The sequence below is a fragment of the Acanthopagrus latus genome, chromosome 5, assembly GCF_904848185.1.
Source record: "Acanthopagrus latus isolate v.2019 chromosome 5, fAcaLat1.1, whole genome shotgun sequence".
Classification (NCBI taxonomy): domain Eukaryota; kingdom Metazoa; phylum Chordata; class Actinopteri; order Spariformes; family Sparidae; genus Acanthopagrus; species Acanthopagrus latus.
The window spans coordinates 23,928,270-23,950,781 of record NC_051043.1 but is presented as its reverse complement, the minus strand read 5'-3'; the positions used below and the strand labels follow the sequence as shown (position 1 = coordinate 23,950,781).

The 22,512-nt window shown below is 43.5% G+C and overlaps 1 protein-coding gene across 3 annotated transcripts in view; it reads left to right on the top strand.

Moving 5' to 3' along the window:
- The window catches only part of dock8 (dedicator of cytokinesis 8), a 61,198-nt gene that overhangs the window by 3,313 nt on the left and 35,373 nt on the right, over positions 1 to 22,512 (top strand). Inside the window, exons 2-8 of one of the 3 annotated variants that reach the window (XM_037098269.1) lie at positions 7,896 to 7,995; positions 12,692 to 12,867; positions 14,066 to 14,137; positions 14,722 to 14,830; positions 18,894 to 19,103; positions 20,182 to 20,267; positions 20,994 to 21,060. In XM_037098269.1, coding sequence (XP_036954164.1) covers positions 7,896 to 7,995; positions 12,692 to 12,867; positions 14,066 to 14,137; positions 14,722 to 14,830; positions 18,894 to 19,103; positions 20,182 to 20,267; positions 20,994 to 21,060 — 820 coding nt within the window. Of the gene's footprint in view, positions 1 to 7,895; positions 7,996 to 8,554; positions 8,641 to 10,319; positions 10,598 to 12,691; positions 12,868 to 14,065; positions 14,138 to 14,721; positions 14,831 to 18,893; positions 19,104 to 20,181; positions 20,268 to 20,993; positions 21,061 to 22,512 lie in introns of those variants that run through there. The other 2 variants (XM_037098271.1, XM_037098270.1) reach the window with 2 other exon arrangements.

Genomic DNA, 22,512 nt, shown 5'->3' with positions numbered 1-22,512 from the left:
CACGCTGACAAAGAGGAACAAAGCTCGCAGATGGAAACTGAAGAATGCGGCATGTGGCAGGCTGGAAAACCTGTCACACAGACTTAAACATCCCATGTATGTAGAGGTGTTCGTTACTGTCAGACACTCAGGCGTTAAATGTTCTTTTGTCCACTCCCTAGATATTCTATATGTGGTTCCTCTCTCCATCTCTCTATCAGGAGGGAGTGCGAAGGAAATCCTGCACACTGCGGACACTGTGTCAGTCTGCTGGTTTCACTTCGCCTTTTTTTTTTTTTTTTTGCTTGTGGCAGTTTCAAATCAGGAAATGCGTGTGTCTTCATAGGCACATGAAAAAAAAAGAGGAATGGAAAAGAAGCGTGGCACTGTTTTTTTTTCAGTTTTGGTGAGCGGGACACTTAATATTCTGCTGTCGGACATGATGGTTACTTTCGAGCATATGGTAACAGGTGTGAGGACAGCTGTGGATGTGGGGGCCTCTGTCGCTCAGGAGTCTTAAGTGGCATGGGGGAATCCGGATTGAGTTGCATCTGATTTCCTCTGGGCTCTGGTTAATGACATCTGTTAACCCCTCCTGGCTGTTGGTGGGCCACTGAGCGATAATGATAGCGAGACGCATTGCTTCCCAAAACGCTTCTGATGAATGACGCTCCCCGTGGTGGAACCGTTCAAACTCAGATAGAAGTTGTATTTTCTAAGTTTCCTCTTTGGTCACTCTCTCTTGCTCAGAGCAGGCGGTGACCTGACTGCTGCCCCAAATGACTGCTGTGTTTGTGCGCGCCTCCCTCTGACAGGAAGCTGAGCCGTGATGGTGCTGATAGCAGAAAAGGCCCATTAAGTCTGGAGACATATGATAGTATGAGACACGCGGTGGGGGCATCCCTTTGGTCAGCTTCCGCCTCCTCATGTCATGCACACCACACCACTCGCTTTTCCTGTGTTTCTTCAAGGCTCAGATGAGGGAGAGACATTACTTGTGGGAGGGGTTTTCCGAGGCTAGAACTTGGTAGCTGAAGGAGCCACCCACCTCTAGTGGATCGACTTGATAATAATGATGATAATAGGGATAATTGTAGACTAACTGACTGAGCAGCATGCTCCGTGGGAGTCATGTCAGGAGGCGTAAGTACAGATAATCACGTGTAAAATTATATATTTGTCTACTTGAGGGGGGCCTTTAAATCAGAGCGGGGAGAAGCGGTGAAACTGCACTTTTAAGAGCCAGAGTCTTTGAGGAACGCTTGGCCAATGAATCCAGAAATGCTGACGGGAACACACCATATGCACACACAGCAAGTGCAGGCCTGCCACAGACGGTGTGACGCATGGAAAAGGGGCCGAACTCTTTCTATACGATGAAAGGTTTCCAACAGTGAGATTTCTTACCTCAGGGTACGAGTCCTGGGACAGTATAAGGATGTGCTAACGGAGCAGGAAATAAATCTATTCTTGTATGAGTTGCAATTATCTCTTGGAAGACAATGTATTGATGCAGAAAAGTCAATAATCAGACATCCAAAACCAAAATATCATCATCATGATGTAGCCTGTAGCAATTTCTTAAGTGCGGGCTGCATTTTCCTCAGAGCAGGATGATGAAAATTAACATGTGCAGCCGTTGTGATTAAGTTCTATGCTACGCTACTTCGCTAGCATCAGCGTAAACAGCCTGTTTCTAAAAAAATATGAGTCCAGTCCAATGAGGCGTGTCCACAGTCCACAGGTTGCATCAATTAGAAATGCATAAAACTTGTCATATAAGACAGCAGCAACAACAAATCTGTAGTTTATTTTTTTAGCCTTTGTGTGGCTTTATTGATAAGACAGCTTCAGTGATGACAGGAAACAGGATGCGGGGGGGGCACACAGCAAAGGGCCCCAGGCCGGGTCTTGAACCCAGGGCCGCTGCAGCAAGGACAAAGCTTCTGTACACGGGACGTTAAGGGTGCCCAATAAATCTGTTTAGAGATTAATTTCTTGGAGACGTCATGGCATACATGTCAGACAGCCGCCATCTTGACTCTAGAGCCTTGATCGATTTCTGATGCTGATACACACATTTTCGAGCGTCTTTGTCTGTATCTCTAAAACAAAACAAGGTTTTCATATCGGTGCATGTCAACATATGTTCTTCTGGTTTTGTCGAGGATGCTTCAGTGGAAGCAAAGACAGTGGAACAAAATGAATCTGTTAATTTTATTCATAAGACTTTAGAACTGTGCTCTGTTTTTAAAAGTATCAGCTAGCAGTCACGCAGTCATAAAAAACTAAATCATGAAACATGATGACACACCAGGATGTATCAATAAGCCTTTTGAATCAAATGGAATCGTTTGGTGCCCAGAAATCCCCTCCCGAGTAAATTATGTCACATGATCATGAAACAGCTGGGGTTTTTTTCACTAGTATTTACACATTAAATGATTTGAAGTCCAGCGGTGCTGACAGATTAGAGGTCTGTTTGACAGCTCGTACATATTTAAAACGACGGGGTCACTCACACAAAGCTGCCTCATCAAATTTCATTTCATTCCAATTAATGATGAAACACCTTTTGGCCATCTGTCCGTCCTCATTGTCTTTGAATAAGAGACTCTTTCTCTTCTAATACAGGATGATGTAATTAACAAGATGTGGCGTGGACACAAAGTCAGCGGTGATTATGACACTATCAAAACCATTGATCCGTGAAGGAAATCATTAATGTGATCCAGTGTTTTACAGCCGGCAACAACATCAGTCTGATCATTTAAACGTCTAATTTATTACCTCTGAATTGTTGTTTGGTAATATAGTGAAGTAAGTAATCCATCCAGAAATGTCTAAGTTGATTAATGATGACTTGTCATGCTAATTGGCGCCATTTCACGCTGTAGTGATGCTTTAGTGGTTGTAATTGTTGTGCATATGATTTATACTATATTTCCAGCTCTCTCACTAGCAAACAACAGGGTAACTGCGACAGAAAAAAAATGTGCTGAGTCCTGATGTGTTGCAGCGCTGTGCCTAATCTGTCATCAGCCCTGATTCATAGCTGGAGTTTGCTGTCAGCTGTAGTTCTGGCTCCACGCCGACTCCCCGGGAGCAGCTGTTTTAACAGCGTCGTCCTCATCAGTGTTGATTACCTCTTCTAATTATATCTCACGGAAAAAAAACTAAACAAAAAAAACAATGGAAGCTGGGGAATGCGTTTCTTAATGGCAATTGAAATGCTCCATCTGAAAGAGGAAGCATTTATTGACGTTTTGCAATTGATTTTCTGTGGTTAGGATTAATCTTAAGGCCTCAAAGCCATTTATATATTGATTTTCATTATGTGTGCGCAAGAAATCAGTTTACTTACTCATATAAGATTATGTCATCCTTGTGACCATAAGAGTGTGAGTGTGTGTAATTACAGCAGGCTGGTTAATCAGATTCCAACACTTACTGGATCTTATTGTAAAACTGTCACTTATTTGAAGTGTATTTCAGTGATAGACTATAATTGCTGGATGTTGTAATGAAGGGGATGAAAATAGTGGCTCTGTTTTTTAAAACATAACCACAAGATGTTGTTCTCAAAGTTCCGATCATTGTGCTGCACTCAGAGTCTGTTCACATTTGATTGTATGACAACACCCTCACATTGAAAGACCGGTGGTGGTGGGGAATATGCCTCTCAGGGGGGAAAAATGCCACTATGGTCATTTTTAGAGATCTCAGACCCGAAGGCCTGAGGAGACACGAAAACCTCAGAAGCTGCTCACAAGACCAAAACCGTCAACTTGAATCTGATCCGTGTCGAAACAGGATGGTGTTACTAATTTCGCACTGGACAAAGTATCTACTCTTGTCTTCTGGAGGATAAGGTACAGTCAGCATTCAACCCCGGGTCAAATTATCCCTCAGCAGCGATGGAAACATGGAATCGTGTGGACATTTTTGCCCTTTTCTGGCGCAATATGGTTGGCACTGAATTTCTTGACGTTGTTGAGTAATTAGCTTTCCATCGATCTCCTTTCAAGCGGCTCTCCAAAACGGTTCAGTCAAGTTTGAAGGACAGACTGAAGTAAAAGTCCTAGAAAATGTAATTGTCACAATAACCACTGAAGAGAACCCTGAAATAAAATCATCGTTTGCACTTCCTGTCCCTTTGTCTCTATTTGGTGGGTTTTTTGAATGGGTTTCTGGTCAGGTGCCTGAAATAAGGTAACAAGTGGAGTGTTGGCGCCGTCAAAGTCAAGCGACCATGATTAATGCCTTTGTTGGCTCATTCTAACTCTTTACCTCGGTCTATTGCATTTGCACTTCTAAAATCACAGAAGTGGTAGTCATTTTTGAAGATTGTATCGCTGAGGAAAAAGTGTAATTTCTGCGATAATCTAAACTCCAATTAAAATAACATCCCATTGGCTTTTTTGTAGCTGGAAGCAAGGTGATGCTAACTTCTGGGTTAGCTTACCAAAATGCGTCATCTCTGCAGCACTCTTCGGGAAAGGACGAAGCCAATCGCCTATTTTGGAAAGATAACCTAAGTTTAAAACACCTGCACATATATCCTTATGTTGTTGTACAGATATTATGAGTTTCCAGAACTCTTCCCGTCTTCTTCTTTGTGCCCTCTCGCCTGAAAACCTTGCATCAGTGTTATTGACAGTCAAATATTTGTGCCCCTTTAAAGTGTCGTCTCTGGATTCTTCCTTTGCAAGAACTTGTAACTTATTCGGTCTTTTGGGTTTTACAAGCTGCTTTTGCTATCATTTCCCTAAAAATACCAAAAATCCAAAGCGCTGCTTTTTGTCTTCCTGACAGAGCAGCTTTGGTTTTATGTAACAAAAGATGCCAAGACACAGGCCCCGTTAAAGAGAATGACAGATGCCGTCTTGCTGTGACAAGCTGTTTGTCTACTAGTGGTAAAATAATGTCTGCTTGGCTCTGCTGGCAAGAGCTGATTACTGTTTTACTTGCCTGGGCTTTTTATAGACAGGCAGTCAGTGTATGCAAGTGAGCAAAGCCAGTGTGCATGCAGGGGAGAGTGTGTGTGTCAGACTTTTTGCAGTTTTGCATTTGTAATCGTGTTTTTAATTTTTGTTTTCAGTTCAGTTTATATCCGTTTGTTTCCAGGGTGGGTCTACTCATTTCAGTTTTACTTTAAAATGTTAAGTTTTAGCTGATTTTTTTAATTGGTTTCAGTGTTAACAACATAACAATGAAAGTACGACACTCTGTTTTCAATTAACACATGCATCCGTGCATATTGACAAATATGACAAAGATATTTTCTTTATATTTTTTGCGTTAAAGTGTTTTATCAACTCATATGTTATTTTACAACCAGTTTTAGTTTTTACAGTGTGCATTGTGTAATAGTTCGGGATAGTATGCCTGAGTTTTGTCTGGCAGTGAAATGTAAAGAGGGAGGGCCCGCATTAGTGGCGGGGTGGTAATGGGCTCAGTCTGCACAAAGGGTAGGGCATGTTCTTTAGAAGTCCACTTATGAGAGGTTTTACAGGGTTTAAATTGTCTTGGGTGCAAACTTAATGCACTCAACAGACAATCTGCCCTCAGGCGTGAAAAAGCATTCTTGTTTGCGTTGGAGTTTCCTCTCTTCTTTTTGTTTAGTCGGAACAGAACCGTCAAACTCTTGTAAAGACTAATCCGACTGCACATGGGTGTCGACCGCAGGCCAGTTTCCTTTGCACTGGCTATTTCACCTAAGTGTATAACATCGCAGTCAAATACATTTTAGCAGTCACAGTCATTCACATTTCACATAGTGAAAAAAACCTGAAACCAATCTAACCAACAAGATTTCATTCCTCTCTCCTGCTGTCCAGACACCTGGTGAGGTGGAGCTGTCTGGAGTGTTGACATGAAGCTTTCTTGAGCTTTAGTTTCTTAACTCCAGCCCCTTTAAGCTCTGCTGGCTTACGTGATTGCCTCACCGCATTAAAATAAGTAACTCGGCACATTCCTCCTGGACATGAGTAGTGTAAAAAAATGGGCGTGTGAAGAAACTTTGATCGGTTGACGTTTAGCCACAAGGTGTGGCGTAGTTGCCTCAATGACCAATTTCCATGTGCTGTTTTGCAAGGCACAAACATGCCGCTCTAATGAGCCTGCTTAGCGGCCAGCAGGGGAGGATTGTGTTGTGTTGAGCAGCCTTCGGATGTGTGTTTGTACAGTATGATATACGTACGCCTGCACCACCCAGTTCACGTATTTGTTTATAGCCTACCCGCTGAGTTACATGCATGTTGTAAACTGTGTGGGTTAACAGGGACTTCTGCACAAGTTAGAATTACATAACAGTGCTGCTGCTGCTGAAAGTGAAAGTTGATTATGTGGCAAAGAGAACGTGTGTGTGTGTGTCTTTTAAAATCAACATGCATACATGTGTTGTTACGAGCAGCCTTGGTGTTTTGTGCAGACGTGCAGTTCCGACTGTTTGCTTGCATCGTTTTTAGTCTCCCCATATTCTGTGATGTTTCTCTTGTCCCTTGCCTTTATTTCCAAATGACTGTGGTGCAGCTATGTGTTTAGATTAAAAAAAACAAAAAAAAAACCCCGCTGCACTGCTGGACTGTGTAAATTTGCATACTGTTCTCCCACCCAAGGCTTAGCCTTCGCTGGCATTCAGTTATTGTATCGACTCAGCATGTTATGTGATTGACAGGAGGGGGCGGGAAAGTATCATAAACATCTCAGACTCAAATTGAGAGCTCTGTATTCTCCATTATGGCCCTTTGAGTTGAATTGCATGAAAAAGTATGCATGAGATGTTACCCAGCTCTTATTCTTGAAAAGCAGACCGGTTTGGTGCTGCTGCAGAGCATTCGTGAGATCAGTTTTCAGATTTGTGCATGAAGCTGTCTGACAGATTTTTTTGCATGGCTCACGACTCTGCAGCCTCAGTGGTTTTGACGTGCTGGCATTCCTCCATTGCGCTGGTGTTTACGGGTTGGCGGTGGTAATTAGTAACAGGGCTGTCGCAACAATGACCGTGGGGACTTAATGAACCCATGAGATTGACCACAAGGGAAGCAGTTGAGAATGTGACCCATTTATCCGTGTCTTCGCCCTCTAACTCTGCCCTGTGTGGCAGCGTTGCAGTAAACAGTTTCTGACATTCGCACGTGCAAAAAAAAACCCCATACGAATATTCCCCGGTTCCACAAACTCACAAACATGCGAGAGCACACAAAACTGGCGTTTCATCGTTGAAGTGCAGGGAATGAATCGGTTATTGTGTTGGACTTTGGTGGCGCTCAAATGATATGGTAGATTAATTACGAAGAAACAAGACAGTGAATTCGCTCAGCTTTGTTCGGAGATGAAATGTGGGCAACGAATTGGGACAGTGGCTTTGTTGTTGTCGTTCTCGGTTCACTCCTCTTTTTTGGAGAGGGATACAGGAAAACACACAGAGACAGACACACAAACGCAGACACACCATACCCGTCTACCCAGTATATTTGAATACTACTCTGTTCCAACGTCATGTTGATTTCCTGCTCAGCCTGACCCTTAAATCAGGACACCATATTTATTCCGCTGCCTGTATGGCTGCCAGCATGACAAAGCCTTTTACACAACCAGCAGCGATGTGCTTCTGTGGAGAGCGAACAATGGTTTGAATGGATTCACCATGGCTGACCAATTCAAACTAATGCGAGTAGGAACAATGGTGGAATTGCTGTTGCACCTCTTGTTAAGATGAACTGTGCGCACGCTGTGGAATTGTACTAAAGTTCTGGTTTTGCATGAGGTTGTGGATGTTTTTCGATGCTCGTGTCTGTACAAACGTTAGCCGTCAAAGAGCCCACACATGTGGCAAACTGGTGTAGCGAGTATTATTCTCTGCCTGCCGAACACAAATTTGAATTTGTATGTGTTTCCGTGTTTTGTTCCAGGCACTCCTCTGCAGAGATCAGACGGAACTTCAGTGGGAACTATGGCTTTCAACACAGCCGAACCAACTCCAACGCTTCGGCAACAGGGTACCTTGCTGTGGTGAGTCCCTTTCTATTTTTTTGTCATCCAGCAGGTATTTGTCACATTACTTAGTAGATGCATCTCTGTTTTATTCACAGGTGCTAGCATTTGAGCTAACATGAGCCACTAGCGAAGGAATTTAAGCAACATGAGACATTTTTACTAACTGCAAATTGCATGTTCCTTTTGTTAATTACTTGATGCATTTGCACTTCCAATGCATACAAAATATAGAAATTAAGTGGCAAATAAGGTACAGATACAATGAGAGATAGACCGGACAGTCAAAAGACAGAGAAGGAAAATTTTAAAAAAGCTTGCAAATAAAGAGGTGCTTTTGTTAGCTGCATTAGCTGGTCCAGCAGTTCGGCAGATCAGATAGATTGCGGTCAGCTTCGCCAACATACTAGTATTGCATTTTCCAGTGTCTCCTCCAGTGCTTAGCACTGATGCTGATACAGGGGATCATGACTTGTAGTTTCCTCAGTAAACATACCGCCCTCTTTGGCTGTTGCAGTCCCTCCTGACCAACAAGCTGCTGCACTTAATGGATTATGCTTCTCCTCCACAGATGCTTTTCACTGCTGGAATGTCTCTGGACTAGAGAGGCTAGTGTCTGTAGAGCAGGTTCCCCCTCCGCTCCGGTCTCAGCTTCTCCAGCAGGTTAACATCAGTTTTAGGGTCTGGGTTAAAACAGCAAAGGCAAGATCAACTTTTGTTTCACATTTGGGGAGGGGGAGCTGGATACAAGGGCACGATTTAAGGAGCTGAGTGGTTGAGAAGTGGAATGATGAACGAGGCAATCAGAAATATGACACGGTCATTTTCATGCAGAGCCTGATGTGTAATCAACAGGAACTTGTCTGCAAAACAAGCATAGTGTAGGCCTGTCAGCCAGTTTTGGTTTAGAACTTGGCAGCTGTTGGAGAGAAATCCATACAGTGACTTGAAGGTCAGCAGGGGGGTTTTCCTCTGATGCTGCACTCACACAGCTTTAGTGTTGGTGCTGACACCACCAAAGGGCTATAAGCATATCTTCTTCACATCCTCTTTACTGTCATTAGTGCTGAGAACCGCTGACTGAGTGCAGCATCCAGTCTTGAAGATTATAATTTGAATCGTATCGGTTCTGTTACAGTGTGAGTTACTGCTTTTGCAAAACCATATTTCTGCATCTGTGCAGAAGAGCTGGGTTCTTTCTTCCCCTGACAATTTGTCAGAAAACAGGCTGACACGGCTAGTTCTTTGGTTTAACGGGGGTTTGGAAAAGCTAGTATTCCTTAGTTTCTGCAGAGGATTGAATGACAGGTTGTTGTCTTGCCTCTTCAGTTGAAGCCTAGCAGGCAGTCAGAGTGATTTCTGCTCTCTCAAGCAAGCAGACAGAATGATGCACAGTAATCCTTTGCAGGGATTTGTTGCCACTACACTCTTTGTCTCTCTGTGGTACCATCTGAACCTCTGTCTCTGCCTCCCAGATTCATACATTTCTCTTCCACTCTTCCTGCTTTTTTCCCCCCTATTTCTGCCTCTCCCCTCACATTTCTTCATTCTCTGTCGCCCTACATCTCTCTCATTTCAAGTTTTTCTAAAGCTCCTAGGCGCTAAGTCTCCTGACATATCTGTGTGCATGACTAACTGAGCTGAAGCGCTTTGATACTTTCCCCAGTGATGATCCTTGAGCTCGTCAGCTGACAGGGTCTGAGGAAGGAGCGCCCGGGACCATCCATCCCCTCCCGAGCTTGTAGACCGCAACAAGGTTAATCTCTAACCTGCTCGGGAAATGGGTCATTGCCTTGGCTACTGACGGGCACTGGATGGGGCCTGCTTACCTTGCAGCTTACACGCGCAAATCTTTAATATGGCCGGATTTGGGATGCGGGAGAGGGGTTTTAATACCATAATCTCCGGGATGATAGTTTCCCATTATTCAGCAGTCGCGTCTAGCACAGGGACGAGGGAGAGCTGTTTGTTGAGAGGAGGGAGGGATGTTTGTTTCTGCTGTGTGTTGATTATCATAACCCCCCCCCACTCTCTCACTCTGCATCTATTTTTAGCGCCTTAATAAGAGGAATGTTGACTGATCGCTGTTGTTTGTTGTAGGTTTAATTTACAAATTGAGAGAGTAAGAGGAAAAGCCACATGTGCTTTTGTCCATGTGCGTGAGTAAGCAGCATGCACATGTGTGTCTGTGTATGTGTGTGTGTGTGGTTTCTGTTCCTGTCTGTTGAAACACCAGTTGATGGAGGGACGCCGAGCTGATGTCACTTCCTTTAAATGTCTTGCGGTTTCTCCCCTTCAACTCTAAGACCGATGCTCTGTCTGAACGCTTGGAGCTGCTTTCAAAACATTCTCTGGGTCCAGATAGTCACAGTTCATTTTGAGTGGCTTTGGAAAAAAAAAAAAAAAATTGGTAATGCTGATTGTTTCTTCTCAGATCAGCTGGAGTTCTTAGCTTCTAGCGATATGAGGATCAAGTCAAAGAGGATCCGTGCTGCGCTGTGGCTTAGTTTCAGCAAAAAGCACTAAGCGTCAGTAGGTGCACCCTGTAGGTTCCTATATCCGGAGAGCGCCATTTTGTACACTTCCTTCTTATATGGTGCAGATTTCTGGTTTCAGCCGGGTAAGTCGCCAGTATTCGTATGAGTGCAGCTATCCTTTAGTGAGACTTTGAGAATGAGATTATTTGGCAAACTTGATCGTCTTAAATATGCTGGTTCAGGTCAAATGTGGCTTTGTTTTTTAAGAGCATTGTTTGTCATGAGTTTGTTACATGTCTGTTTTTCTGTCCCTGCCCATTTTTGCAAATGCACATTGAGAACAGTGATGTAAGCAGATGCATTTTGTTTTTTGTTTGTGTTTTTTTTTTATTGTAGAATGTTACTCAGCTGGTGATTTATTTAAAAGTTATTGGCTTGAAGTGTTTGTAAATTGATCCAAAAATCTTATTCAATTTGTTAATCGTTGCATGTGTCTGCAGTTAATTCTATCAGCTGCAGATTACACTGGTTCACGCGGATAAACAGAAGCTCCACTCTCAATGGTAGTTGCAAAGTTATCACCTTTATGATCGCCAAGCAGTGAGATGATAGATAGAAGTCTGTGCGCTCGATTTGGCAAGGAGAGGCTTTCTCATGCCTCCACAGAGCAGCAGGCGCTGATCAGAGGCATGCATAGATTTGCATTCATTTGTTTTTGTTAGCCTCCACACTAAACAAGAAAAAAGAGGCCGCGCTGCAATGGCTGTTTGAACTTTGCGGCAGGGAGCCAAAGAATTAAACATACGGAGGAGAAAGCCTGCCACTGTAAAGACGCTGTTGACGTTCACGCCTCCGCCACAGAAAGGAGGAGTCTAAAGTTTCGCCGGGCTGTCATTTAAAAACAATCATGATACAGCTGTTCCATCTGGCCTTTCTGTGTGTTCTTTTCTTCTTTGTGCTGCATGCTAACCATTAATACACATGTGGTACAGTTTGCTCGGCAAAGACAAACATCCCTTGGGGTGGATTGATGTGCGAAAACATGTCTGAAGGCAAATGGAATTTGCTCGCTTTTAGAAGTTGAGTAGTGACTCACCTTGTTGCAGCAGTTATCTCAACCTCCTCTGTGCGTACGCATTTTCTGTTGCTGCCTCTGCCATTGGCTGGTGTTCGCTCTGCATTTTTCTCTCAGTTTTGTCATGCAGATGCTTCACATGTGCATGATTTAACCACTTAAATATTATTTTTGGACAGTGCTGAGGCAGACTTTCTCTCCTAACAACACGAGCCGTATATGTTGAAAGACTTTGATGAACTAATTTATGATGATTAGGAAAGTCGTTCAGCGTGATATTGTGGTGTCAAGTTTATTTCCAAGCTCTTTCCTACAGCGGCTGCAGCCAGCAGACTATAATCAGATTGGAGGTCTGCCTAGTTTTGCTGCAGCTCTTCACAGAAACACCTGCTCCATGCAGGTTCCTCTTTTCACTACCACAGCCAGCCGGGCACCACAAAGGGGACGTGTTATCTCATCAGTTGTGTTTTTTTTCCCCTGTGAGCTCTTTCTAATGATGAAAAGTGTGTCTGTTCGTTCCTTTTATGTGCCAGCGGGAATTTTTTTCATCGCGGGCACTGATGATTCGAACAATATGTACTGATTCCAAGACCCAAATGAAAATTTCGGCCCATTTGCACTGTACATAAAAGTGATTAAAGGGTTGCCTTTGATCTGTTGTAGCTCTGCAGGCTGCTAGAGTTTCTGTCTAAAAATAAGTTCCTAGAAAAAAAAAGCCTGGCTGTCTGATACAGGCCAGGTTTGTTCCAGTTTCTATTTGTGTATGTGCTCCAATCTTTTGTTCCTTGTCAGGTATGAGCTATTAGAAAATAGTCATGATTCGACATGTCCGGTCCCACCTCCCTTCCCACTCTCTTCTTTTTCCCTCAGAACTTCTTTACACTGTGAGGACTGTACTGTGTCAGTCAACCATGATCCTATAGCTTCTCACACACCCTTAACCTCATCAGACAATTCTGATGGCTTGTCATGATTTAGATCGATGCATCTATGACAAATAATGAATGTTTTTCAATAGGATCTCCTCCGACTATCCTACGTTGGTACCCTTAAAATACCTTTAAGCAGTTATTACTTTCCATATGTTCTTTATATTGTGATATTTGGTGACATGTGCCCTAACTCTCCACTGTTCCTCTTCCTCCACCCTTTTCTCACGCAGCCTCAGTTGTATGACGCGGTGGAGCCGTTGGACCTGGAGGAATTCCTCACGTCACAGTTAAGAAGCGGAGAAACGGCCCTGATGCAGGAACTCGGAGACTTCCCCGACGACGACCTGAAGGTGGAGCAGGTGGAGAAGGAGTGTCGCACTGTCAGACACTCCGTCCCCGAAGATGGGTGGGTCACAGGACATTAGTCCACATGCTGAATTACACAGATTGCACTAAAAACTGACACTCTCCAAGATGTTTCCTATTTCCTACAGTACATCCATCCCGTTATCGATGTGGACAGGCGACAGACTCATGAGCATTCGTGTTTTGGAACTGTCTCAGCATTGTTGTACTAAAATATTCTAAACTCTGTCTGAGGTTTTACAGAAGCAACTCAAACCAGACCCAGTTGTGGAAGTTTCACAGTAGTTATGATACGACTGTCAAATAACCAATTAAATTTTTGCGTTTTGTGACATTTTTAGCACAAAGAATGATTTGGTTAAATTGGAAACAGGGTAAATATCCAGCTCGCTTCCCCTTTACAGAAAGATGTGATTATCAGTGACAGGAAAGGTGAACATGTTCTACTTTATATGGATACTTTTTATTGACTATTTTAATAGAAAAGGCCCATGACTGGTTATTGATAACACAGATAGGTGTGTTTTGTTTGAATTTGTGTCTCTGCTCCTATTGCAATAATACATGTATAAAATACATGACGTGCAGTTAAAAACACCTAGAAACGGAAAAAATAATGTCTAAAATGGATCTAAAATAGTGACGAATGTTAACAGAAGATGTTTGAACTAGCAGCAGGGTGATGAATATGGGGTTCAATCAACATTAATCCTCATTTTAGGAAGTATTTCAGATTGGTTTTGCTTGCAGCCAAAGTTTGACATCAAAACATTTCACAGATGGTTCCCATTTTCCTAAGTCCATGTGGAAAAGTTAGTCTTCATACTCAGTATCTCGCAACTTTTTAAATCTGATTTCTTGACAGAAGATAAACAACACCTTGTAGGAGTTAATGAATAGCAATGCCTATTATGTGAGTTATTTATTGTCAGATACTTCAATAAAAGGCATCTTAAAAATGGTTTGTAATATATTGTGAGAATCACTGCAGTTGCAGAATAAGTAGAATTGTACGTAGTATTTTTTTTTAAACTGCCTTCAGCGTTGTCAGTTTAAAATGATTATGTCGATTTGTGTTATCTTGAATTATTTCAAGCATTAACTTCGCCCACACCTTGACTATGACATGCAGATTACGATAGAAGAGGAATGCAGTTTACCGTCTGCGAATGTTTGCACGCTTGCATGAGAATGTGTGTACAGGACTTCTTATCCTCCTCGTCTGTCTCTCTTTGTAGACTGGAGTTGGATCCACATGTGAGAGACTGTGTGAAGAGTTACATCCAGCCATGGCTTGTTGTCTCGAGAAGGTAAATCGTCGCCCACAGAAACGCAACGAAGTGTTCAAGACTCCACCCTGTTTTCTTTCACACAGTCGACACTTTGACAAATCCAGTTTTGGGGTGTGGAAACAGAAAACGAGATGTTTGGGTGTGGAAATAATTCGTGATAGATTGTTCTCTGGTGTAAAGGATACTCTGATGTAAATAACAAGCTGCTCCAAGCTGTTATTGTTTTAATCGCAGACCCTCCAAAACTGGACAAACAGGACTGTTATTTTAGCTTTCACATATGTGCAACAGGTGCCTACTGTCTGAGTCGGCAAAACAGGAAACGAGAGGTCGGAGAGAGCCTGATAACCATGAAACACTGGGATCTCCAGTCTGATACACTGCAGTGCTCACTCTGTCTCCCTCCACACACACACACACACACACACACACACAGACTGTGTTGCTCAAGGCTTCTGTTTTTTCGGTTATCTAATTTGATTAGTAGTGCAGAGGTGTATCAGCTGTAGACATGCATGTTGTTTTTAACATGTGTCCCTGTCTGGGTGTGTGACGTGTGTGTGTGTGTGTGCGTGTGTGTGTGTGTGTGTGTGCCTGTGAAGGTGCCAGGGGGATGGTTGGAGTGCATATTCGGAGCGAGCCGGCCTGCACAAACTCCTTCGGAAACAGACATTTGAGTCTGACTTCCAGCCAGAAAACCCAGAGAAAACAGTAAGAGCTGCAAACACACACACACGGCCACCTTCTGCTGGCTATAATCAAATCTTCAGTGTAAGAAAACTTTTCTAACATCCCCATTCAAACCTCAGTCTTTCAAATAAAGGCCATTAATTTGGTTTTGTGTGTCCAAGTTTTATTTACCCTGCGTCTTTACAGATAAGCTGTCACTCAATGAAGGAACAGTGTTAGTCTTCTTCACAGCCAGTCTTGCTACACTGGAACAATGCTTCACTTATTCTTCAGTTGTTGTTATTGTGTCAGTCTGCTCTTGTGTAACAGCGCTGTTTTATCAGATCCAATTCAACATGTGCTTGTTGTTGTTGAAACAGTGTGGGATTTTGATGAGGCTCCATTAAAGTGAGAACAGACAAAAAAAAAAATTGCAGTTTCAGATCTTAGAAAATATGGATACCGGGGCACCCCAGTAGCTTAATTGCTAAAGCGTGTACCCCCATGTACAGAGGCTGAGTCCTCACTGCTCGGGGCGGGGGGGCTCGAATCTGACCTGTGGGAGTTTGCTGCACATCATCCCCCCTCTCTCTCGCTCTGTTTTAGCTCCTCCTCCTGAATATCCAGTCTGCTCTGATTGGTCAGCTCACACACGCCTGACTCTGCACAGCTAACAACAACAGAGCAGCTGTTCTAAATCAGTTCTTACGTGCCATAACGATATGATGCATATGTGTGACCCTTTGACACGGTGTGATGTCACAAAGTCACATAATTGTAGGTGGGACTACTGGCGAGGTGTTTCAGGAGCATTGTTTTCAGTGGGAGGGAGGAGCTTCTGTTGGTCTGGTCTTACTTTTAACTTTCAAGTTAATTACATGCGTGATAACCTTCATAAAACACTGAAGGAAAGGAAAAAACACAATTGGTCTCCTTTAATGTTTTTTTTTTTTAAAAAGCAAATAAGTGCATTTCCCAAAATGACAAACGCAGAAGAAAAAAGCTCCTTTCCAACTTCGTCCTTGAATGCCAATATGTTCCACTTAGTTGAAGCGTCTGTTGTGAGAGGAAAACCATTAAGTGAGAGTGGTGTGGTGGCCCATACTGATCGAGGCTGGTGAGGGAGTGTGAGGGAGGACTGTGAAACTGGGGTGAACACAACAGGGTTTTGTTATTCCTGTCACTCTGTCCACTGTGGCAGTGCTCTTTCAAGTTTACTCAGCGTGGCTTGCACATGACTAAATCTGAGTGTTAGGTATCCGATTTTGTGATTAAATTAATATTGTATTCTATTTTTTTTTCCAATTCTGCTGTTTAAATCAGTAGCTTACGTTTGCATGCTCCAGTCCTTTACTCTCATTATGAATCCTGACACAGTACTCTGCTAACATTATTTTGAGCCAAGTTCCCATCCTCTCTCACTTCCCTCTCTTGCTCTTTTCTGTCAGAGTGGCCAAATCCCTAGCTCCCAGCATCAGGCAGTCCCAGCCAATCCATGTCCCAGTCAGCGCCACTCCCAGTCACCCAGCCAGTCTCCCCAGCCCCCTCCTGTCACTCCATCCTTGCCAATTCTGGTTAATCACCCAAACCAAAAGGCCCTTATTACTGCCGTGGGCTTCCCATGATCCACATGCCAGAAAGAGGGTGACAGGGAGAGGAAGAACAGCACTATTGTCCCTCATCTCTTAATGGGTCTCCTCTGTGGGCCAATCTGGTTTAGCAATAGCCCTGGGATGGTGGTGTGATGCTCCCCCGGAGCCTCAGCAGGGTGAAGCCTCACCAGGGTGGAAGCTCGGTCAGTCCTCGCCTGTGGTTGGAGAGCCGGGGATGTGAGATTGATGGATGGAAAATGAAAGAGACAAGAAGAGAGGGGTGGCAGTCAGAATTGTTCAAAGCAGCATGCAGCATGGGAGCAGTGAGGTTATGCCCTGCCCTGTAGCTGAGTCTGAGTAATTCCATATGGTGCCGGTGCCAGCCTGAGAGACCTCTTACTGATGGGCAGAGCGTCCTCCAGTCAGGTCATTTGAATGCAGTCCAAGCTCCTGATATATTCAGTGACACCTGAGATTTTGTGCTTTTGTGTGACTTTAAGCCACTAGTTCAAGAAAGTTTTGAAGGGTCTCAAAAAGCATTAAGTTCCTCTGCTTCCCCAAAGGGAGAAGTTCATGTTAATGTCAGACTTTTGAATTAAATTACTTTACTTTGGCATTATTCTGACAGCATTGCCTTAACTCAACTCACTTAATTGCCAGTTTACACTTAAAAGTCAAACTGCACACCTGCCCACATATGAGCACAGAACTCTTCCCTGATGAGGACATACACTGAGTGTTTTTCTTTTATTCTCTCTAGTGAAGTAATATCACAAAGCCGACAGGTAGGTGGAGGAATCAGAAAGCCACAGGCAGAAGGCTTTAATGGCCTTGAAATAAAAATACATCAATATATAAAACAGTAAAAAAAGATGGCCTTCCGAACACAGCCTAGTACAAATGTTAATCGCCTCTAAAATAAAATATGAATGAATGAGAGCTTAAGATGAAGAAACACGTTGAGCTGCGCGTTCAGCTATCCAGACACAAACAGACTCCTTTGAGTTGCTCGCTCTCTGAACCCTGGCTTTATATCAGACTGCTCCAGCTTCTTTGATGTGTTTATCAGTAAGGCAGTGGTTCTGTCTAATGAGGAGGAGACTCTCAAACCTGTTCCTCCTCAGAGTCAGCAGACCGCTCAGGCTGGAGAGACTCTCACTAGATGGCGGATTAATTGAAGAACTTATAAAACCAGCAACGGTGTAATGGTTTTGATTAGCACCTGTGATGTGCTCAGGGAACTGTGTAATCACCAACACTGATTAGTTGAAGGTGGAGGAAGAAGGATGGAGGATGGTAGTATCCGTACGTGGGTAAATGCTCAATGTGAGAATTTCAACCAAAACAGCAGAAGGTGGAGCTAAGACACGCCGGAGGGCAACATGAATATTTAAATGATGTACAGCAGTAGACACCAGTAGTGAACGTCTGGTGCTTAATGATTCTCTTCTCAAATGCTACTCCAGGGTGTCTGGGAGGATACATTTGATTTGCATGTTACACTGTTATTGTAAGTGAGTTCATTTTGAGGTTTTAAGTTCATGCCTGATGCGTACTGGCTGGTCCTGGCACCGGCACCGGATGTAAAAAATGCAGCATGTTGTGAGCTTGTTTTTCTGGAGCTGTTGTGTCTCTGGGTCAACATGTCACCTCTGCAGCCTTTGCTGCTGACATTTTTGTCAGGCCTGCTGGGAGATCTCTGATTACAGAACGTCATCTGCTAACGTACAATGCACTAATATCACTAGTGATGACTAACTTGTGTGTCAAAATTCAATCTGTATTTCCTTCATTCAAAAAATGACTCACCAGGAGCAAATGGTTAGACGTGGGTTGCTAGGAGTGTACAATGAAAATATTGTAAGAAAACTCCATGTTTATAACAAAGAAAGACACAATTGCAGGACATTGTTCCACAAAGTTTCACATCACTTTTGTGTAGCATACAGGGAACATACACATGAGCCTGTGTCGTGTGTGTTCTCTACATGGAGTAAGACTTGATCAGAGGAGAACAGAGACTGCCATTGTCTCAAGGCCAAAACAGAAGCTGTCTAGACTGCCTCGATGGCCATTGGCTGTGTGTTGTGTCTGCTGACAACAAAACCACATAGTGTACAGGATGCTGATGGATCATAAAATGCTGTGGAAGGACAGAGCTGATATTATGTTGTTTAAAGTGCATCACAGTGAAGTTTAGGCAGCTTCTAAAATGTGTTCAAACAGTGGGAGAAGAAGAAGATGAAGCCATGGGGAACACTTTTTTTTACATTGACTCAAACCCTGTTTGAACGATATTGTTTGAATGGAGGAAGAACAGGCTTTGACAACATATTCATTAATAAAGTATTCATTACTCTATGCCCATGTCCCCTTGATCTCTGCCTTAATAACATCCCCCTGGATATTCTGTCTTAATACCCCCATATTTTTCTCATCGCTTGTTTTTTCTCTCTCCTCCCCCAACCCATCCCTGTCATCACCCTCCCCTCCTCCCTCTGTCTTTCCCTCAGGTCAAGTCACCGACTCTAGCTGATCTGAGCGATGACTCTGGCCGCACGCTGACGTCCTCTGACTTTGACTTGAGGTGTTTGACCCCGGACCAGAGAGTGGAGGGCTTGCTGGCCTGGAGCAGCCACGAGGAGCTGGACCGCTTCAACCAGGAGGCGCGGCAGGGGAACAGACACCCCGAGCTGTTTGCTTTGTACCCGCCAGCCGACGAGGTAAGATGTTGAGCAAGGCGGCGCTCACATGTATGTACAAGTGCATACATGCATATAGGGACCATGTGGGTGAGAGTTCTTCAGTATATCATGCATTTCCTGTCTTGCCTTCATCAAGGTGGGATCTGAGGTTGTCTTGGGTTTCTTTATATAAAATCAATAACTCAATATTTGTGAGACATGCAGGAAATATCAGTTATTAATCATTTCTGAGGTACTGTTTTCAAAAGCCTTGTCTGCTGGGGAAACATCGTGACCCCCAAGCTAGAAACCTACATGCTGAAAATGGCAAATTACACAAACTTTATTACGCATTCCCGTGCTCCCTGGATGGTCCCATCTCCAGCGTTGGGCATTCGCTCTTCTGACTATGTGGGTGTTCATATGTGCGATGTCAGAATGTGTGAGCAACATGGAAGCCAAAAAGAAAAGCTGTTTTGCATTTTATTGCTTAGTACTTAAGCACGGAAATGATGAAATAACTATTTTAAACATGACTTTGGTAAAACTTTTTAACAACCCAATGTTGTCTTTGGTCCGCCATGTTTTAGCGTCATATGTCAACTCGTCAACTCATGTACTGACATTTTTTCAGACTTTCCGACTTGAGCATTCACGTGAATTTTGGGGAAAAAAATTCTGATAATTCCCACAGCACATCGGCGCACAGTAAAGCCTGTCACTATTGTTATGAACCTTTTGACCTTTTTTTTTAAAATGCCAGGGCTTGCCTCCCTGCGTACGAAACAAGTTCACCCTGTCACTATTTTGCATGAGCACCTTTGCTGCATCCTGGGTTGGAATTCTTTCTCTGCAGAGTTTGCACGCTCTTCCCGTGCTTGCACGGGTTTCCTCCGGGTACTTCGCTTTCCACCATTCTCTTTGACGGAGGCACTGGCTAAGAACTGGGGTTGGCGCCGTGGCGCTGTATGCTGCCCGCTGCTCCCTTGGGATGGGTTAAATGCAGAGTATGAGTTTCACCATGTTGTGCATTATACGATATGCAACATATATATAGAGGAACTCCTCCATTTCTTTTTGCATAGTTTGAAAAACCTTCCCTGCTATTGTGTTCCAGGAAGATGCAGTGGAGATCCGGCCCATCCCCGACTGCCCCAAAGAACACACTGGAGACCGAATCCTGATCAGATGCCAGGCCATCAAGTATGTCATACATTTTCATAATACTGTAGGAGGGAGGGGGAGTTTAAACAGCTGGCTCGTGTTTCTCTTAAAAGTTGGACAAGGGAAATAACAGTTAGTTGTATTAAGGGAGAGTTATTCTAACGCCCCCCTGTTTATAAAAAATGACCTTTTGTTTAGCATTTAACATACAGAACATTCTTGCATGTCACGTCCAAACACGACTGCGTAGTCGTTTGAAACAGGCTTCGCAGTGGATGTGATGGACGGCTCAGTGTGGGAGAGCGGAGGATTCCTGCGCAGACGTTGTTGTTGTTCTGCTGAAAATCACCGTCCCTCCCTCTCTCAGTGGGATTTGTCTCTGTGTCTCTTTCTTTCTATCATTCACTGACACACACACGTACACACACTCACACACTCACAGAGATTCTCTGCCTTTTCGCTCTTGATCTTGCTCATCCCCCTTCCAACCCATAAAACTGCCAAATGTTTTAGTTGAACTCATTTTTCAGCTTGCAGTGGTTTGGCAACTGCAGCCCCTGATCCTTTAACCCTCAGTTCAAACATGTCATCACTAACTGGAGTACAACGTGTTGCTTCCCAATACAACAATGATCTAGAGGAACAGAATGGAATCCATAAAAGGAATTAAAAAAAAAACAACAAAGAATTGATGTTGAGCTTGTAGTACCCGTCTCTCCCGCCCTTATTGATTCACTCGTTTCCTTTCCCCTCTTGTCTCCATAGGTTTGAGATCGAAATCGAGCCCTTATTTGCCACCATGGCCTTGTATGACCTGAAAGAGAAGAAAAAGGTAAGAAAACGTTGCCTCACAGTATTTATTCACAGTACCTGATGTTGCCTTAAACACTTGCTGGAACTTATGCCCTGGGATCTTGTGTGTGACGCGTTCACCTTGCAGCTTACAGGACAGGGATAGAACAAAATAACAACCTACAGTATAATAGCTCTACTGTAAATACCAGTTTGGTGTTCATTATGTGTGTTTGTTGTGGAGACTGGTGTTGGGCCTACTTGTGACCTCGGCTGTGTATTTAAAACTGTAACTGTGATTCATATGCAGTGTTGGGCAGTAATGCACAACAGAAGTGAAGCGTTCCAGTTATATAATACTTTAAGTTACTTTAAGCAGTAGTTTGCAGAAATATTATTACATTTACAAAGTCCAATAAAGCATTACCACCCCAAATTATGACCCACCAGGTCACTGTTTGTGCTTGTTAGGAGCCGCGTAACGATGTAAATGTTTTAACCTTTGTCAATACAAACATCATTTACATGACTGGATTGGTTAGAGTCAGTCGTTCAGATCATTTAATGGAAACCATAAGAACCGACGCATAATTCATTCAATTTTCCCAGCATTGTCTGCAAAAGATGTGGGAAAAAAGTGGTGACCCCCAACTTTTGCCAATTCCTCAATAATTTATATTCAACGTGAAAGTGTCCCCACCTTTTTCTGTTTAGTGTTCAAGTAGCAGCCGTTGAATCCCACCTGTTCCTGATGTTAGTCCAGTGCCTTGTATGGTTGCGTGGTTACCATTGGTGTCTGAGCATGAGCTGATGGATGCATGAGAGGCAGATTTAGAGGCTGGGGCTCAGGAGTTAGAGCAGCTCGTCCACTAAATGGAAGCGCAGCTCCCTGTCAAAGTGTCCTCGGGCAAATTAGTGAACCCCAAATTGCTCCTGACGCTCGGTGGACGGGGTTAGCGCTTAGTGGTAATGATGTAGGAATCATCACAGATCACGATGCCAGGGGTCAAATCTTTATTAACCGCGAGGAACTCCAACACCAGCAGAAAGTCAAGTAGTGATTTTAATAACAAATTTCAAAAATCAAACTTGAGGTATCCATAAGCTTTAATAATGTGAATGTCATTATGGCGTGCTGCACATCTAATTTCCCGCAGAGTCTTGGTGTTAGTATTTCCACCTTGTTTCATGGTAACTGATGGCATGTCATGCGTCTCCGGTTGACGTGGGGAGGTCTCATAGTTTCTTTTGGCAGTCAGTGCAGCAGTGAGGGATCAGTGTAATCTACGAGGTCTTAAGTCCCAGCATCCTCACATATTTATGCCCCCGGGGGGTTGCCATGTTTTGAGTTCTATAAGTACTAATACCGTGCCGCATTTTCCCAGTCAACCATTTTTGAGCCGTGGCTGCTTGCGTGTTTTCTGTGGATTTACACAGCTGGATAGTTTTTTTGGGGGGTGAAGGGGCTGGAAGGATTAAGTTTGTACTTAAG